The 20,049-nt window shown below is 35.5% G+C and overlaps 2 protein-coding genes across 7 annotated transcripts in view; one reads left to right on the forward strand and one right to left on the reverse strand.

Annotated features, from left to right (window-relative positions):
- LOC308176731 (uncharacterized protein) overlaps positions 1-20,049 on the forward strand; it is a 583,853-nt gene that overhangs the window by 540,983 nt on the left and 22,821 nt on the right. The gene's annotated exons all lie outside the window — the stretch shown is intronic.
- Positions 1-20,049, reverse strand: part of CDH11 (cadherin 11) — a 362,720-nt gene that overhangs the window by 4,607 nt on the left and 338,064 nt on the right. For all 6 annotated transcript variants that reach the window (XM_080552813.1, XM_080552810.1, XM_080552814.1 and 3 more), the window contains 9 exons: positions 15,640-16,034; positions 14,031-14,325; positions 13,148-13,267; positions 12,510-12,677; positions 9,398-9,585; positions 7,622-7,875; positions 6,503-6,639; positions 6,167-6,288; positions 5,241-5,358 (listed from right to left, as the gene is read on the reverse strand). In XM_080552813.1, coding sequence (XP_080408939.1) covers positions 5,241-5,358; positions 6,167-6,288; positions 6,503-6,639; positions 7,622-7,875; positions 9,398-9,585; positions 12,510-12,677; positions 13,148-13,267; positions 14,031-14,325; positions 15,640-15,867 — 1,630 coding nt within the window. In that variant the 5' untranslated portion in view covers positions 15,868-16,034. The remainder of the gene's footprint in view (positions 1-5,240; positions 5,359-6,166; positions 6,289-6,502; positions 6,640-7,621; positions 7,876-9,397; positions 9,586-12,509; positions 12,678-13,147; positions 13,268-14,030; positions 14,326-15,639; positions 16,035-20,049) is intronic.

Below are 20,049 nucleotides of genomic sequence, written 5' to 3' on the forward strand. Positions count from 1 at the left end.
CAGCTAAGGCAACATAACACATTAACTGTAAATACTAAACAGTGCATATGTCACCGAAAGCCTACCCTGCAAACCATTATCACAGAAAATGACAGTAATAGTATTTTTTGCACCCCAGCAACTTTCTGGGAAAGTCACAATACTTCAACAACTGCTAGACTAATTGGGCCTTGGTATTGCTGTTTGTACTGGTTCTAAGCTCTTTCGAGAATTAAAGCCTTCAGCGGAGGGGAAGAAAACGAATCCTCTATTGACCTATTGCTCTTGGTGTTAGACCTGCAGGAATGGAAAACACCAACATGGCCTGTGTGAATGAGACTCCCACCAAAACACAAAAGCCAATGCTTACTGTGTATTAGCAGATCAGAGTCTCAATGTTCATCTACTTCAGTAAGATGCACTGAAGCAAGCAGCATTTTGGCAAAACCAGTTTTTCACCCAAACTTCTCCAAACCAGAATTCAGACAGCTCAATCATACATGCACAGCCTGTCGGGACACGTTATGAATTACATGGACATGTACTGCGTTAAGGTGCCTGTCTAACACCATTTCCACTTGTTATCACTGAGTAGTTGCCTGCCTTGGGCTTCCTGGTCCAGGGCATCAAAACCAAGCATCCGTCTCAGCACAGAAGGCTGTTTTGGATAGTCCTTTGAGCTCTCTGGGGCAAAAGCATTTGAAAGGGAAGTGTGTGACATGAAACACTCGGATGAGATCGCCAGGGCTTCCTGCTCCCAACCTTGACAGACAAAGGCAAGGAAGCATGAACAGCATTTCTTTATTTGTGCTTCTTGTTTCTCAGTTCTCAGACTGAACCAAAGTTTATAAAATTGTAAACATCCCAAAGTAAAACAAAACAACCACATCTGTGGTTTTCAGACCTTCAAAAACTAGTTTATGATGAGGATTTAATTCACACAACCTTTTCTGTTTTAAGAATGCTCTTTACTTTTCACTATATAATGAAAAGAAAAAAGAGAATAGAATGGTCCTTTTATCTACTAACAGAGGGCTATTCTCCTCCATTTTATTGCTGCCTTAGGGTACTGCAGAAGATTAATCATTTTCCTGTTGAAGAGTCAGCATAAATTCAAGAATTTAATAATGCAAACCATAAAACCTCTTTTAATGATCTAATCATTTTCCATGAAAATCTGTGAATAAATTATACCAAAAGAGAAGTGTCTTGCCTTAATCACCCTTGCAGACAGTACCCCTGATGTAGGAGAAGGTCTGAAACAGTCTCCAGACTTGATGGACACAGATCAATTTATGGGATGAGAAGGATGCTTGTACTAGGGTCCTGCTTATTGAGATCCTCCACACTAGAAAATTTTGCAGATCACACCAGAAAAGGATGAATTTTTTTAGGACTGTCTTAGATACATTTGATACATGCAGAATTAATTCACCTCCCAATATCACTTCTGGTTTTTGGACGTGTCCTTTGTCTCTTTTCAAAGTCATTCTACCCCTCTAAATGTTTACATGCAACATTTCCCCAGCTAGGTTTTGTGGCACAATTTTTTTTTAAGGACTTTAGTAATATCAGTGTTTATGTGATAGGGGTCTTATTTTTGGATAGTAAGTTAAGGGGCTCATGATGATTTTATATAAATAGAAGTGTAACGTTTGATATCTATTAACCTAACAACAAATACCTGAACTAACATATATTGATACAGAATCAAATTATTCCAAAGGGTTGTCTAAAATGCATTTAATAATTCATTTCATCAACCTGAGAGCAAAGATCTGCTCTATTAAATTAGAGTGCAGCAGGACAGACAACTCTTGTGCCAAAATATATGAACATCAATAGAGGACTGAGATACAACTACCTAGAGGCTGTAAAGGCAAACTGGAAGGAAATATATGCAGTATCAAGTATTCGTATATTTAGTCTGTTGGTTACACATTTTTTATTATATCATATTGCATGTTTCCTGAATTTTGGCAAATATTATTAACAGCTTAAATAGTATTCCTACTAGAAATAAGAAAAGGATGGAAAATTACTCAGTTATTATACAGTCTGGCCAATTCCACTGCGGTCAATTACATTATACTAAAGCTGAATGTGATCCAATGGGTCATTTATCTGGTTTAAGTTGAGGTGATTTCTAAGTTTATATATATATATATATATATATATATATATATATATATATAAAAGTAAAATCCAAACAACATTCCTGGCTAAAAATTAAAAAGGACTACCATGTCATTTTTTATTTTATTTTTTTCTGTGTATGTTCACTTCTTACATTTAGAAAGACATAATATCCACAGGAGAAAATAAAACTCTTTTACCTAGATAAAAGATAACATATAATCCTAGCTAATATTCTCATCCTCGCTTTTTCATCATTTTCAAGTACCAGGAGTATAACTATAATCCAGGTATAATGGCATTTTTTTAAGCCAAGAAACAGAAGTTAAATGTCAATACCAGCTTAAAACTATTACTTAACACATATGGGAGCTACTTGACTGGCAGTCTTAAAGAACTCAAAGACAGAAAGAAGAAGATATCCATCTCAACACCATCCAGAAAATACACATGCTCTCATTTTTCCAGCTATTATTGTCACTGATTTTAGTGGATTCATGAACTTAATTTCAGTCTTCATAAAGCTCTGTCTTGCATATTTGAAAACATCACTACACCTCACTTTTGCCAGTGTGGTATAATGCATCCTTGTGCAGCATGCAAAAGCGAAGTGGTTGCAGTACTTCCAGCAGTACTGGCTTTGTGCCTGGCCTCCACACAAGGTGAGCCCAAGTAAAGGGCATTTCAGTTTAGGACAGACAGGGCAGGATTTAAAGCAGGAAATCCATCTGCTAAAAATCCATCTCTCTGTGGTGAAGTGCTATGAGCCTCTGCTGCTCTTTTGAAGCTCTGACTTCAATAGGAGTAAAATTGAACAGAGCCTGGGCAAACACAGTGCTGTTTACTTATGTGGTATAATGTAAGTAAACAGCGCAAAAGTAATTCGGTATTTTATCACAGCATGCGATAAGCCATTATCTCATGTTTTCTACTGAAGATAGTCTCAGCTGAAAAACTTGGTAACACAGTAGGCTATTAATAGGATGTAGAATGTGATTACTTTTTTGGATTACTGCAATATGTGATTACTTTTAGGAGTTGGTAGAAAGAAACTCTATTAAATGATAATTATAGGACTGTATTCGCTTTAAAGTTCTGTAATAGACCCAAACATTGGAGTTTTCATTAACTGTTCTCCACAGTTAATAAAGCCATTTTTCTCTGAAACTAGTAATTCCCTCTGAAAGCAGTGGCATGGTATATAGACTGCTCAGATTTACAAATGAAAAAGAAACTTTAAATGATCATGTAAATTTTTTGACTTGCCAATGATAGCACACTCTGAGAAGTTCTTTATATGGAAGTAAACAGAATTTTAACTCTCTACAATACCATAACTTAGATTTTTTTAAAAAACGAAACAACACAGAAATAGTTAAATTAACAACATGACTGCAGTAAGGATTGTACAAAAATGATAGAAAAGACAGGATGTAAATGGATGGATTGCACTACACTATTTATTTCCTAAACAAAAATTTATACAGGAAGATTCAATCCTTAAATACTGTCTTGTTGAAATAAACTTTTCAGATATTTAGGTATAGTCACTACGTTTGATGGACATCATCATTTCTATCACAAAACAGTTTCATCTGGGCTTTGTCATGAGAGAGAGAGAGAATCTGCTGAATATGGAAATGAAAGATTAATGGCATTGGCTGGAGTCAGGCACCATAAGACCATTTGCCAGCAACTGTATCAAAGCATCTCAATTCTGACCTACGCATTCTCCGTTAGATTATACAATCTAATCCATTTTCAATTTAGTATGGCGACCAGAAAATATCTTGTAAGGAGAAATTTGACCTCAGGGTCTCAAGCAAAGAATTCATTTCTATTTACTTCTCTTTAAAATACATTCATCAAATTTTCAAAAATGGTGTTTTTCTTACTTCAAAGAGAATAAATATATTCTCTCCACTGGAACCTTTACGAATTGCTTATATATGTACAAGTGTCAAGTACTAGGCAACAATATTACTTTGATCCTTCAAGAATTATGGAACTTTTGTTTAGGAATTCTGATGATAATGGCCCTCACTTCAAATTTTGATGGCAATAGAAAGCATACCACAACATAACATTTGAGAGAAAAAAGTTGTTACTGAAATTATGTATCTGGATTATGTTGCCTTTTGTACTTCTGTCAATCTACAATAAATCATTATTTAAACCAGTTCAACTGAGTTCTACATTTCAGAAAACAGTTGTTTCCTTCACACATTAAAGCTTGCTATTTAAAACCAGTTCTTTAGAAGCTGAAACTGTATTTTTTCCCTGTACAGGAAAACAACAAATGAACATTGAACATAAATGTTATACTGATTATCACTAAATAAACAGAATAAATATTTATAATGGCTGAATCTGTATTCCCCCCCCCCCCCCCCCGATTCCTCAACATTTGGCAAGTCAGGTTCAATGATGTTATCATGTTGGAATATCAAGTAAGTTTTACCTTTTATTTATGCTTGCTTGTTTTGTTACTAAAATTTCTTACCTCTTATGATGCTCATTCTGAATGCAAGACTATACTGTATTTCGTTAACAGAAAATTGGCAAAGGGATCGGGATACCCATATACTGAGATACACCCACTCTGGATTTCTGTTTCACAGCAGAAATTTCCTACAAAAGTTTAGTATCACAGTGACTTCTTTCCATTAGGACCCTAGTCCATGTCTCCTGACATCCAAAAACTAGCAAACAGAATTAGGTGAACAAAATACAAGCAACATAATTTATCCTTCCCTCACTAACTTTAGATTAGGAAGTAGTTTTGTTTAAATCAAGGAGACCTGCTAATTAAATTTAGTGAACATTTTTCTCAATGTTTTGTACCTTCTTCCTGGGTGATAAAATGGCAGTGGATTTTCATGTAGGGTGTTATTATGTAATTTTAAATATGTATTCAAGAAAATGAGTGAGTTAAAAAGCATTACATTATTCCAAGAACATCCCTGTATTTCAGCTGTATTTTTTCTGCCTTCCTCCCCTAAATCTCTAGAAAACAGGCACTCTGTCAAAATTAATGAAAATGCTGTTGCATGACATTAAATTGGCCATTAGTTTTCTTTTGTCATTTCTTTGGACACTATTATAGAGGGAACCTTCATACAAACCTCTGTTGTCTCTGAGTGTAAAATTTGGATTATGAATAATTTCAGGTGGTAAACTGAAGATAAATCTTGGTCCATTGGCCGAGTCATCCTTGTCATCAGCACTAATTGTAATAAATTGCTGTAAAAGAAAAGTGGTGTGTAAGCAAACAGCTCCTTCTGTGGATACATCACATGCAGACAGCATTCTGAGAAATCTTTTGAATACAAAGAATTTTGAAAGTCAGAGGAAATAGCTGAAAACACGAAAATATCTCAACAAACGTATGCAATTATAAACATAGCGCAGACTCAAAGCTAGAAAGGCAATCTTTACTTGATATTACATTTAACCAACACAGGATTATAGATGTAAAAGTATACACCTAGATACACATTCTTATATAAAGACCTGTGCTAGTGATAACTTAGTAGGCTAAATAACATTTGCAGAAACTTCAGCAGCTCACAATGTCTCTTCCAAACTGCTGCACCAAATCAAAAAGTGCAGGTAGTGTATAGTGCCTTATTTCCACCTGATGCTCTCCCTTTTCCTCGCAGGTTGTTCAGGGATAAATCTGTAAACTACACCATACAAGCACTATACTGTGATTCTTCTTATAAGATGCTGAGTATTTCTTAATATCCAAACCAAGCTCACAACTGGGAAAGTTGTTCCCAACCAGCTCTGTTGCCCATGTACTGGTGGATACTTACAGCCAACATCATTCACATTCAATATACAAAGCACTCTTATTGCTAAATGTTGATAGCAATACAAAATGAAAACACAGGAAAGTACACACAGGATGAGTACTCTAGGCATTTTGGCCAAAATTTAAAAATAAATGTTCAGTTGCTGCTATTTATTCAAGCTTTCAACACAAAACTGGGCTAACACCCTAAAGTAAGAAATTCAAATGTGGTGAAGGTGGAGCACGCAGGCTTACCTGATTGCTTCGAGCATTCTCACAGACAAACGCTTCATAGGCTGCCGCAAATCTGGGGGCATTGTCATTGACATCAACAACCTTAATTGCAACCGGAACTTTGGCTTCCTGGTGTTGTTTGTCTATGGGTGTAAGCAAAACCAGAATGAAATGGAAGCAGGAAAATCCCTCAAAACAAACAAAATCACAGCAAAAGCTGTATTAGTTGTATACAAGTGAAAAAGAAATAGGCCAAGCTATTTCTGTTAGGATTTATTGCAGCGTACCAGTTTGAGTCAATTGGAAGACAACAGAATTTATAAAATTGATAATAAAATAATTCAGTGAAATACTTACGAACTTCAACTGCAAAGACAGAGATATTATGCCAAGCAATTTCTTCCCTATCCAAAGCTTTTATTGTCTTGATGTTGCCGTCATCTGCATTAATAGTAAAATATCTTTCAAGGTCAGTGTGACGATCAATTGAATACCTAAAGAAGATTGAAAGTTGGTAATTAGGTAAAAGAAAGATTTAGCAGTTTCATGCATCCAATTTTTTTATAACATTATCATTTTTAAATAATTGTAAGCAGTACCCTTAATATTATTTTCAATGTAATGATAAATGGTTCTTTTAAAATGATGTTCACTAGGTTCAATTCTACGTTTAGAAAAAATATTATGTCAAAATACTAATAGTAAGTGAAAATTATTGTTCTTTGAAGTCTCTATATTAAAGCCCCCCGATTTTTTTTTACATTCTTCTCTTACAAAATATGATTAAAATATCTACAGTTATTTCTGATTTTTATCTATATCCTATTAATGACAAAGATCATTTAAAACTTCTGATCTTTGGATTACTCAGAATGTTACTTGATCATACTAGGTTATTAAATATTATCCATTACCTACACGTGTCGACAGTTTTATACACCTCTGATTACCTCTTTACCATGCAATTCTTCAAAATGTTAACTATACCCACAAAATGGTGTTTTATAATTTAAGTTACACTGAGAACAATACAAAGTACACTAATAGAAGACTACCCAATATAACTGCAGAAAGTAGGTGTGTGTATGTGGTTTCCATTAGAAATTAACGCTTTACAATAGTCTGTAATCTACTGCACGAACTTCTATCTTTTGAAAAAAAATGCTGTGATAATAAAATAAGATTTTTTAAGAATGATAAGATATAGAATAGAATCTAATACAGATGTCCTCAGGTATATTTTAGGTAGGCACAGCTATGGGACACTTACAGCACTTCTTTCTGATACAGACTTTGAGAAAAGAGTACCTTATGGAATAAGACAAAAACAATGCTGTATGGTTACAGTTAGCAATATTCTGTGTAAATTAGGAATATTACTATCTGAGGTCTATTATGCTATCTTAATAATTTGCATAACAATTCTAAAAGCTTACCATGCTTAAGAAAGAAACAGCCTGCTCTAATGAAGCATACCTTATAGCACTGTTTGCAGCATCAGGGTCTTTGGCATGTACTTTTCCAACCACAGTACCAGATGCTGCATTTTCTTGTACTTCAAAAATATAACTTGGTTTTAAAAATACAGGTGGTTCATCAGCATCTTCCACTGTAATCTTCACTGTTACTGTGTCCTTGAATGGTCCATTGCTGATGAACTTCGGATCGATATGTACATTGGCTGCCTCTACCTTCAGACTGTAGGACTTTTTGGTTTCAAAATCTAAGAGCTGTGAGAAACAAGAAAATAACGCATTCATTCAACAGAGTTAGCAAAACTAGTGTAAAAGCAGTAAACAGTCTCCTAGTATTCAATAACATAAAACAAATGTGAGCATATCTGTCAACAAGCTTGGACTGAAATGTGTGTATTTAAAAACAAAAAGACTGAAATAGAAGGAGCTACATTCTATGTATGGAGCAGCATAAGAAGGCACTCAAAATACCAAGACAAGAGTCTTTGTCTTGCTCTTTGCTTCCTGTATCTCTCACGAAATCATCTTTACCGGGAAAATTAACCTTTCCTTTGTGCAGCCTTCCGCATAGCACAGAAGAGGGATGGATAGGAAAGGGGTTCCTACAAGATGTCAGGCTTGGACTATCCCCAAGCTGCCAGGCATTCCTTTAGAGATATTGATATGGACAAAGAAAAGTTTTTGTTTTTTTTTTTTTTTAAGTAGTAGAGGAAATGTGAAGATGGCTTGCAGTTCTTTGATTTCTCCAGTTCTTTCCATCCCCAGATCTCATGTCACTTTACAAAGGGGAGGTGAAATAATGCCAGCTAGGTGCTTTAGAGAGCCTAATCCAAGACACAGCATATCTGCATTGTCGTCAACATGAAATGGCTGCAGTGTTGCAGCATTGGTCACCTCAAAATGATCGCGCCTTTAAATATGTGAGAAACAGGTGCCAACCACAATTTACAAAGTAGGCTAAGAACATAAATTGAATGCAAGCAGTGACAGTATGCCCCCATTTTAAAATGCACAAGACATACATTCCCACCTCTGCTAGAACAAATACAGGAATTGAACCACAGGATAATTTTGATTAAAGGAGATCTCTGGGTCTCCTCCAGAGAGATTGTCCCAATTTACAGAGCAGGGCTAACTTAGAAGTTAGGTTGCCCAGGCATTCTGCTTTGACTTTTGGATATTTCCAAAGGAGATGAATAACTAAAAAGATATGAAGGGCAAAATAAGAATGCTTAAATAATGAATAAGATTCTATGATTTCTAAATCATAATTTGTTTCATAACACTTTTAAAAATCATGCTGATGTATGAAATCACTTTAGTATTTCTGCTGCTTTTGGCATAGCCTGTGACTCCTTCAGAACAGTATTTTGGACAATGCACAGCTGAGGAATTCAAACTATAGGGCATGAGGCTGTTCAGACTGAACATAAAGCAACAGTGAATGTCTGCTACTTATCAGCACTAGGCAAAACTTCATTAACAATGAAGCTGATGGCATTGTATTTTACCGTGACTTTTTATTATGAATTCATTTAGTTTGTGAAATTAATCCACTGTACAGTTTTTATGTAACTCTTCTTGGTTATTTTCTTCCATTCCAATTCAGCTAATGGGGAAATGGAATATTAAGAGTTAATCACAGCTTTAGAAACAAATTAAGTGAAATTGCATTTACTGATATTTTAACTTAGGTGATAACCCATTACTGCCACATACTCTGTCAGAAACAAAGAACACTGCACTTTGGTAGGTTTGAAAGGACAGTACTACTTACCTTCTTAAGCTTTACAACACCTTCCTGAGTCTCATAGTCTGTTGTAATTTCAAACATATCCACTCCATCTCCATCAATGATGCTGTAAGCAACTAAGCCATTTTCTCCAATGTCCGGATCTTTGGCCTTCACTCTTCCTACTTCCTCTCCAGGAACAGCTGCTTCTGACACTGACATCTGGTACACACCTGGCAGAAGAAAAAAAAAAAAAAGACATTTGCCTTAAGTATGCAGTCTGCTCTCCAGTTGTAAATTTGCTCATTTAACTTATAAATTCCAACTAACCACAGTAATTTTTTACTCTTTGAAATTCCCTGAAGGAATGTTATGGTATAAAGAGCTCTGAGAAGGCATCTGTGAAATCTTAAAACACATTGCTAATCTATATAAAATTACCTCTTCATTGATGTTTTACATAACATCTGTATACCTATCTGTTCCGGGAGGGGTTAAAAAGACAATTGATTCGTCAGAATGCAGAAATTGTTGTGACGTCATCAAGCTTATAATTCATATTCAGATGTTACTACAAAAATTGAAGGAAAATTCTGTTTCATATGACTCACAGTATGACATTCAATTCTATACTTGTGAAGTGTTTCTGCCAATTTATTCAGTAGCCACAAATTATATATAATATGAACTGGATAGACCTGACTGCTGTACTGCCTAAAGAATAAAACTGCTGCTTTCTATGGCTTTAATTTGGAGTATGAATGTATTGTCATAGTGATTATTACAATTTACCACAACAGAGAATATATACCAATTTGTGTAGGATTCCATACTTAAAAAAAAAAAAAAAAGGCTTTCCCTCATCAAAGTTAAAAAGGAAAACCATCCCCAAATATCCCATAGTTGTGGTGCTACACGTTTCTCTTTGTGTATTAAGGACACTAGGGCAGACCAATACTCTTTCTGGGTAAATCTCCTACCAAAAGTTGTCCTGTAGGGACCATTGCTTCCTGGACCTTCCCAACCTACCACAGTGTTCACATAACATAACCTGGTTCTAAACCTACAAATCTATGTCAGCATTTTCTGCCATTTCATCAATATTAGTGAATAAAAAAATAATAATACAAACAACAAAACAGCATGAGAAAATGAAATAATCTAATTTATCCTCCTCTCCATAATTGTTCTTTGTTGCTACAGTAGCACTCTAGGAACATCCGGAGACTTACACCAGGCAGGGACTTGGCTCATTACCCGTAAAAACAATTGGCACATGTCATGGAAATAGGCCATTAACTCCTGTCACAAAGAATCCAAAATTTAAGCACATAACTCATTAAGGGTTTGAGCAATGAACAAAACAAAAAGAAAAAAAAAGGTAAAAAAAATTGCATTTGGCTATTTATATAAACCGGTCAAATCCTGGTTTTGTTACAAAACACTCCCAATTAAGGTTTTAAAATTAGGTGCAAATGATTAAGTCAAATAACTGATAGTTCACATTTGCACACATTGATTTAAATATTTTCACAGAACATATTTTTTTTTTTTTTTTGCACTCAGTAAAATGACTAGAATTTGCTGAGAAAAATACATCATTTGATGTAGTTACTGAGCAAAAATACCATGTAGTGGGGTCCCAGGATATGACTGGATTAAAAAGATATGTTTGTGAAGTGTGTAGAACCTGACATTTTTAGGATTTAACACTTTTCTGTTAGAATGTAGAAAACGCTAACAGATTTTTACATTTACAGACTGGCTATGTCATTTAAGCTCTGGCTTGAGGGTCCAGGAAACTGCAGCATGAGCAGAGAGCCATGTTCACATCCAGGATGTATCACTGTTGTACGGATGCTCAGAGGGGAAGCAGGGTGGGGTAGGATGGTGCATATGCTGCGCTCCAAAACAATCCCATGCAGAGATGAGATGTAGGACAGCTGTGTGGGTCCATTAATATACTTCCACCCAACTGTGAAGACTGAATCTGTTAATGTCATCCCTGACTAATTTTGTACATGAAAAATAAATAGCACAGGTATTGAAATAGACTTTATTTGACCACCAGCAATATACGTCAACCATCAATTTGAACATGTAATTGTACCAAATTTGGTTTTATTGCCATGATAAATATAAAGCATAAGGAGTATCCAGTCTTAACTTTTATCCTTACTGACATACATCGTTCCCTGAGAGTGTTTAGAGAAGTAAAACATGAAGCATCAACACTGAAAATGAAAGGCTATGTGAAAATAAAAAATGATGCTCACTCGAGGGTCTGTCAAAGACCTGAAAGGGCATAATCAGGAGCTGTTAATAGGCTGTACAACACTTCTGTCAAGGGTCCAAAAAGCAAGACTCTTGGACCCTGAGAAATACATCTGTAAGAACATAAAGTAGATCTCCTTTCCTTTGTCAATCTTCATCAATAAACAAAATGGATTACTGAAAGGCTTGAGGTGAGGCCACTTGGAGACTTCTCTCAAACATGGGTAACCTTTACTGCTTTCTGCTGCACACACACTATGAGAATACTATTTACTGGATCTCTCCCACAACAGAAGAATCTGTTCCTATATAAAACATGTAGGAATTTTGTTTTAACCTCCTCCTATTTCCCCACAAAGATTACTTAATATTGTCATTGTCTGAGCAGAGAAGTAAACGCACTTTGATTTTTAAAAGTCTTTTACATCCACACTATAATTACGAAAATGAGAAAGGCAGTAAACCAGCTTAGCCTAGAACTGCTGCAGGGGAGGTACGTCTTCTAGTACAGATTTGCTTGAACTGTCCCGGAAAATGAGACTTCTTTCTCCATTAACAAGGAAGTCCACACTATGTCTCCCTGATCACATCACAGGTATATTTCTAATATAACATGGTCCAGTAGTGTTAAAAATTAAGTATTGAGTTAGGAATCTTTGAAATCCAATTTTAACCTTAAAAAATGGCTCATTGCAACACAAAGTAAATCACCCAGATACTGAAGTTCTATATGTTATTAGCAAAAATGTGCAAATAATATTTGTCTATTCCTACGTGTGCTGTGATAATCCATCAGTTACTGCTTTTTGAAGTTTTGAATATGTCTGATATTATGCAAATACGGGTATTAGTAATATATGTGATTAAGAACTGTGTTACTTACTTTGTGGGAACTTTGGTGGGTTGTCATTGACATCTGTAAGTGTAATTGTCACTTTGGTTGTCCCTGAGAGGCCTCCCATGTGTCCTCCCATATCTTTTGCCTGTATTACAACATGATACTCTTCCTTAGCTTCTCTGTCCATATTTGGAAGGGCAGTTCGGATAATTCCTATAAATACAAAGAAAATATGTCACATACGAATTTTCACATGTTCACGTCATGAAAAACAGGACAGTTTTTTTAACATGTATTAAAATGCAGAAATATTTGCAATAATGTTCCAGATTCTCTTTCCTCTATGCTGTGCATGACACTATGAAAGTAAACTAGCCCAAATATTTAGAATAGTTGAGCACAGAGCTGCCCCAGAGAATTACAGTTCAGCACAGAAACTGTTATTTCTATCATACCATATCATACCACAAAAGATAGAGACATCTTTCTAGTGTAGTGTACCAAGAAGCTCTACTAAATGCCAGGGGAACAACCTGCTAAGCAGCTTAGCTAGCATCAAGAGAGAACAAGGAAGCTTTGCTCAAACACATCAGCACATGTACTGCCTTGGTCAGTATATTTAATTCTTCATTTTAATGGATTCCAGTTATGAGGTCCTACTCAAATAAACTGGTCAATAATACCTGTTTGAGCTTCCACCGAGAAGTACGGCTGACCTTCAAGAATACTGTAAACCAGTTTGGCACTGTTCCCATATGTAGGATCATCAGCATCTGAAGCCGTTACCTGAATAACGGATGTACCTAAAGATGGAAAGCAAAGACAGAGGAAATACAAACAAAAGCAAATGTGTCTGTAAGAACCAAGCAGAGATACTTTCAGTATGGCTACATCTTAACTTTTTTTTTCCAGGTTTGGTAAATGAAAAAATTCACTTAGCAATTTATACATGACAGAATAAACTTATAAAATCCACAAAGATTTGTCACCAACTGTGATGTGGATTAATGTTCTAAACACTGAATGTATAAAAGTCAGCAGTCACTCTGTATCATTGTGCTTTTTTTTTCCTCAACAGTTTATAGCACTATATTCCTTTTGTCATTGGACAGCTAAACAACAGTTTTCTTTTTACATTTTCCTCAAAAAGTGTCAGAGAAATCATTCCTGTAGAAATCTCTGTGATATACACACGCTCAAACAAGAGATAAAAATGGAATAAATAGTGTGGCAATAGCTCTTTAGCTTTACTACACAGCTCAGCCAAAGGAATGATCTTGATGTTTACCCCAGAGGATTCACACTCCATAAATTCTAGGGGAGCCTCATACTCCTGCCTAGGAAGAAACAGATGTGTTCTAGGAGCAATCTAGAGACACCTCAACCATGACAGTAGCTCAACAAGCTTTGATTTGGTCAGCAAATTAGATAAATTGACTGAGTCACTGACTGAGCTTGAAGAAAATTTACCTCCCAAAATTCTAGAAGAATTAGATTAAGCCAAGAAGTACTGACAATGCAACATCCTCAAAAAACAGGGACTGAAGTACATTTATGAGTACTCACCTACATTTGATCTCTCTGGCACATTGGCATGGTAGTTTTCATGAAGGAACTCAGGTGGGTTGTCATTTATATCTTGAACTTTGACAATGAATTCAGAGGGTGGTTCCAAAGGTCTATTAGTGTTCCTGTCTACAGCTTGTGCCGTGAGAGTGTACTGAGCTCTCTCCTCCCGGTCCAGTGTCTTTGTTGCGTGGATGTTCCCTGATTTGTCATCAATAACAAAAATGATTCCTGCTCCTTCACCTGAGAGAATGTATTTAATGTTTCCGTCTCCAGAATCAATATCTGAATGAAGCTACAAAATGAGAAACAGATATACTTTAACAAGATAGCATAAATTTCATGTATGTGTTTACCAAAAAAAAAAAAAGAAAAAGAAAAAAAAACATAAAATTAGTATAATTTCACAGTTTTCTAAAATCTTGTCTTACACTAGGCAATAATCCATACACAAGCCCATGCTATGAACATCTGCCCTGCATTCAGACACTGCCTGCATAGAGTTGCATGCTACCACACACAGAGTGCAAGTGAGACTCAAGCTTTGAGATTTAAGGAAGAAAATACATGAGAAGTTAGTTATAACAGGATCCTTATTTAAATGAAGTTGGAAGAAAGAGCTTTACAGAGTTTTTACAAAGGTTTTGTACCTTTCATGCTAATCAGATTCTGCAAAATGTAGAATTCTACCGTGTAAAAAAAGTTAATTGACAGATGGGATGTAACAAATGAGCCAGTCGTTGATTGCCAACTAGGTTTTACTTTCAACCTCTTTGTTACAAAAAAAGTAACAAGTCCTTACTGAATTATCTTACTTTCACAATTGTACACTTCAGTTTGATGAATGAAGGGAATATTGAGCCAAATTATGGATTTATTGATTTTATGTTTACATCTACAAATTGTATGCTTCTAACCATCTTGCAAACAAGAATACCCAGAATGGTGTTTGGTGTCATTGATCCAGTTCTCCACTCTTTGTGTTGGCATTAAGTCAGCACAGTTCAGCTGACTCATTATAAACTGGTAAATATGCCTTTTTTTTTTTTAAATATATATATATACACACACACACACACATATAGTCAGTTACTGTTAGATAGTAACAGAAAAAAAGACCAGTCCAGGATGTGTGTATATACATACATACACACAGATACATATCTTCTACTATATATATACCTACCCCTCATATACTTAATTTTACTGATAACTGTAAAATGAAAGGATGAAGAGATATTTTTGAGCTGTACACTTTTACTGAGCTGCTGGGTTAGACATTACACTTTTAATTACTCATTTTAAAGAGAATGATACCAGATATTCTTGGGACATGCTGTTGTTCAAGTGATTGCTGTGGTCTTAAATGACAACTATATGCATTCATTCAAACACTGCTGAGGTCAACAAAAAAAACTTGTATTCACTTAGGTTGTTTTTGATTAGCTCCTTAATTGAACTACAATAACGTGATTAATTTTAGGTAAATAAGTAGCTGCTGAAGAAAGAGCTAATGCAACAGAAAAGCAATGGCAAGAAAAAGAACAACTCACAAAATAATGATATTAATTAGTGAATATTAATCAGTGAATGAAAAACAAATTCTTACCCTTCCCACTAGTACAGGATCTGGTCCCGTGTACTCTTCTATAACAAAGAACTGATTCCACACCCAGCCTCTTTTTGAACGATGAAGAATTTGTCCTTCTTTTCCTTTTTCATGGTGACCATGAAGTGATGGCCTTGTGTGGTTCAGTTTTTCTGTAGTTATGGCATGGCTGTAATACAGCATGCCCAGGCAGATAAGAGCGGCATGTAAACAATTGTCCTCCTTCATTTTTGGTTATTTTGTAGGCACAGGAGTATTCGAGAATCTACCCCTTCCACCTTGGAAGTCAAAAAGTTTGGGCCACTTAAGAGTTTCAGATAAAATGTTCTGCACATAGGTTGCAACCACACATTGAATGCATCACTTTAATGCTCTGCAGCTTCCCAACTTAATTCCTGAAAGAAAGTAAAATGGACAAAAATGTCAATTCTTTTATGTCTCTGAGGTGCAATAATTTCTTTATCAAGCAAAACATAATTAGAACTAACTTGGAACGTTTTGAGATAACAAGATTAAAATATAAAAATGATTACGAAATACTAAGTAACAAGCATAGTTGGTGCTTTAGTACATGTAACTACCACCTTATAAAATCTCCTGACTTGCTGGTTGGGGGCACTCATTTGGAAGTTGAATTATATTCCCTCATGATCCTTCCAAATGGACTTAGCCCAAGATGCGAGATGACTGTAGAAATACCTAATTTATATCTAAGCCTTCTTAGAAGCTTAGATATAAGCCTTAGATATAAGCTGTTAAGCCATAGGTTTAGATATAAGACAGATACCAAGATACTTGCTTATCAAGATTGGAATATTTCTACACATGCCTGCAAAAAGGCCTTGGAATGACCAACAGATTTTCATGCCCAAAAATAAATGCCTGGGGGTTTCAAGGCAGGAGCAGTGGCTGACCGGACTCTGAGGACCTAAATTTTGGACTTAGGTCCTTGAAGTAGCATTTCCACTCCCTCTGAGGATCAAGTCATCAAAGCTGAGAAGCAGCACTGATTGCCAATGTTTCTGTCTGTGTTCTGGTGATGATAAATGCCATAAACTAACACAAACATATTTAGATACTTTTGATAATACAGCAATTGATGTGGCTATTTGCTCCTGTTTTCCCTGTGGTATAAATTACCAGAATTACACTGATGCTTATTTTCTAGTATTTTTTATAATACTAGGTCAGAATTATTATTTGAAGCAGCAATTGTGTAATAGAGTGAAACCTGAACTAAGGTCTACAACTCCATCAGTTAACGATCCATCTTAAAGGCCACTTTGACTTATCACTTGGGTTTCCAACATCAATTCTTCAATCTTCACAGAGCACCTAATTTTTACTAGGTCCCTAGGGTGTTTTGTTTCATTTTTCAGTGTAATTCGTATTATTCTTCTGCAACACACTAATAAAACACTCAACGTTATATTCATACAGGCATATGTATAAATTTCTACCATCTTCTTTAAAACAGAATCATTTTTCATGAGAAATAAGAAGGTACTCGTAGCACAGAAAATGTGAATATAGGGAAAAGCTTCTACCTACATCACTACCTATAACTCCGGCAACAAATAAACACCTCAATAATAACCAGCCCACTCGTCTTGGGAAGTCTTTCTCAAATCCTGGGCACTCATGTCTTCCCATCCACATTCCTTTGCACAGTTACGTAACAACACACACTGAACACTGAGATATTGAGTTTTATAAATAATTCATAAATAAGGAAGGAAATATTTGTTTTTCATTTCCTCAAAAAAGCTGCTTTTAATTTTTTTTGAAAACTGAAATAACTTCAGTTATAACACCATAATGACTCCAGCATAGTGAATTAAATGAAAGTCCCACATTTAAATATAAACATAATCTGGCACGAAGTGAGGAATTTCTACATTCGCTTTTCTTAAGCGTATTTATTCATTACAGCATTTGGTGTATCCATTTCATTTTTTACTACTGTTACACGATGCCACATTACAGATGACTCATAATAGCATGGGAGATATGAAAAAGAAAACGATCTCTTATTTTGGTCAGAAAAATGCTCTTAAAATTCAGTTATTCTAATACAACATTTGCATGTGAACTGTGGAGCATTAGGCCTGTATTTTCAGAGCTTTTTATATCTCTAATTTGTTGAGAGGTAAAAATCAGGTAGGACTTAAAGGACATGAAAAATTTTATTTAACCTGTTTTAGAAGTGGCTTAAGTATGATAAGTCTTTCAACACTAATTATTGCAGTAGCTTTTGATGATAAGAAGTTCTAAAAGGAAAGGACATTGATTTTTTTTCTATGTAAAACTGAAAAAAAAAATCCTATCTGAAACCCCTAGTATGCAGTATTTACTTACCAAGCTTCCCTGCCATTTAACTATCTATTAACCCAAGGACCTTTTTAAATACAATCCATCAAATTCTGTACTCATCCCACAGATGTAAAATGAGCTCTTCTGTCTTGTTTAAGAAACACCTCTGGGTTTACATCATTGTGGTAGGCAAAATTTGACCCCACAGCAAGCAGGCTCTGTTAACTCTTTTGGGTAGTCTGTCTACAGAAATTCAGTGGTGTAACTAAATTATAAATAATAAAGTTACATCACTAAAAAAAAAATAATTTACATAGTAAGACCAGTTCAGTCTGCTTCGAAGTTGCATTCAGTTAATCAACAATACTGCTGCTTCAGAAGTAGTTTGCTAGGGGGTGTCCTTTCAGCCAAATAGCCTTCAGTGCCATGTCCAGTATAGCTAATTATGCTGGACAAGTATACTAGCATGGTATTTGTGTGCAGCAATTACTAGTGGGGTTGTTAAGCAGGGTCTACATGCTCCAAACAGAAGTGAAATAGAAAGGCATGCCTAGACAGCTGTGCATTTTATAACCTGCTGCTAAAAAATGTTAAGTAAACTGCTTACATTACTAGATTTTGGATGTGTTTGAAAATTAAACTCTCTGATAATTACTCTTCATTAACATCCCATAATGATCTCAACAATGAAAATAAGTAAACAAATATGACCATTATTCCCAAACTTCTCAATACTGTTATGTAAATCAGTAAACACTTTATAAAGATGCTTAATAATAATGGAAGAGCCAAGCTGACACATACCCTGGTCATTATCAGCTATTCAAGTATGAAGTGCTGGAAACAAAACATTAATCACACATCCATGCTTAATTTACTAATGAGGATTTAATACAAAAATTGCTTGCTACCTTTTGTTTTTATTCTCTCTACATATATAGAGAGGGAGCAATAATGCTACAAGTCTTCAGGTTATATCTCATCCTATGAACACTGTTTGGGCAAAAAAAATAAATCACTATAGCTCTTAAATGGTAATTACTTCTATTTTGAGTTACATTGTGAAAGGACTCCATGCTAGTAATACCAACTTGGCTCTTAAGTATGTGATCTGCTGCTAGATAGGTGAGAGCTGCAGGCTGGAAGGTCTGCCCAGCCTCCGCGTGCCCCCCTCTCCTTCTCCCTGCCTGCAGTTCATTCTCTCTGTTCCCTTACATAGAGGCTGCCACAGTGGTAAGCCCTATGACTCCTATTGTCATTAGAAAAGTTAATAATATAAAGCAATATAAAGTTCCACTGAAGTCTGTGAAATAATTAAATTCCTAACAGCTACAGCTTGGCTTTCTGCAAGGTACTTTCTTACTAAAAGGCAAGGTGCACAAGATGCTCTTTAGCTATAGTTAAAATAAACTGCATTAGGAATGAAGTGGTATTATTAACAAAAAACAAGTCTTTTTTTTTTTTTTTTCTTTTTCAAAACAATCTACTCAAGGCCTTTCAAATATTTTAACACAACTCAGCTGCTGAAAGCTAACAGTTTCCCATTTTTTTCAGGCAGAAAATATAGAAAAACAGCTACGCAATTTATAAAGCTTTTCCTTTTCTCCCATGGACGGTGCTGAGGGACAAATACCTCATCATCCTCTAAGCATGGAATACAGATCTGAGGCCGGCACTTGCAGCAGCTAGCTGGAATGCTGCTCTGGTCAGAGTCCACACGTTCTCTGTGGGTAGCACTTACTTTCAGACACTGCACAACATTACACATACAGGGAACTGTCACAACCATTTGCTGTGACTGTTTCTAGACTTTTTTTTAAAGTCATGATCTGAGAGAGATCCTCAACATCGTTGTTATTTCTGCACACAGATTTTATTCCTCAACTACAGCAAACAGAATCTGGGTGGGCATTTGACCAAATTGCAACATCCTGATGTTTTTTCCATTGTTGCTTAGAATTACACAACTTGTAATTTTGAAATCCTAGGTTTTCCTTAGAAATCTGTAAAAATCCAGTCTTGCTTCCCTCTTCCTTAAGTGGAAGAATGGATACCAGGCTTGAACTAAGAAACACCTTTTCACAAAAGCAGCAATTC

Source organism: Anser brachyrhynchus (assembly GCF_964034855.1).
Source record: "Anser brachyrhynchus genome assembly, chromosome: 12".
NCBI classification, from domain to species: Eukaryota; Metazoa; Chordata; class Aves; order Anseriformes; family Anatidae; genus Anser; species Anser brachyrhynchus.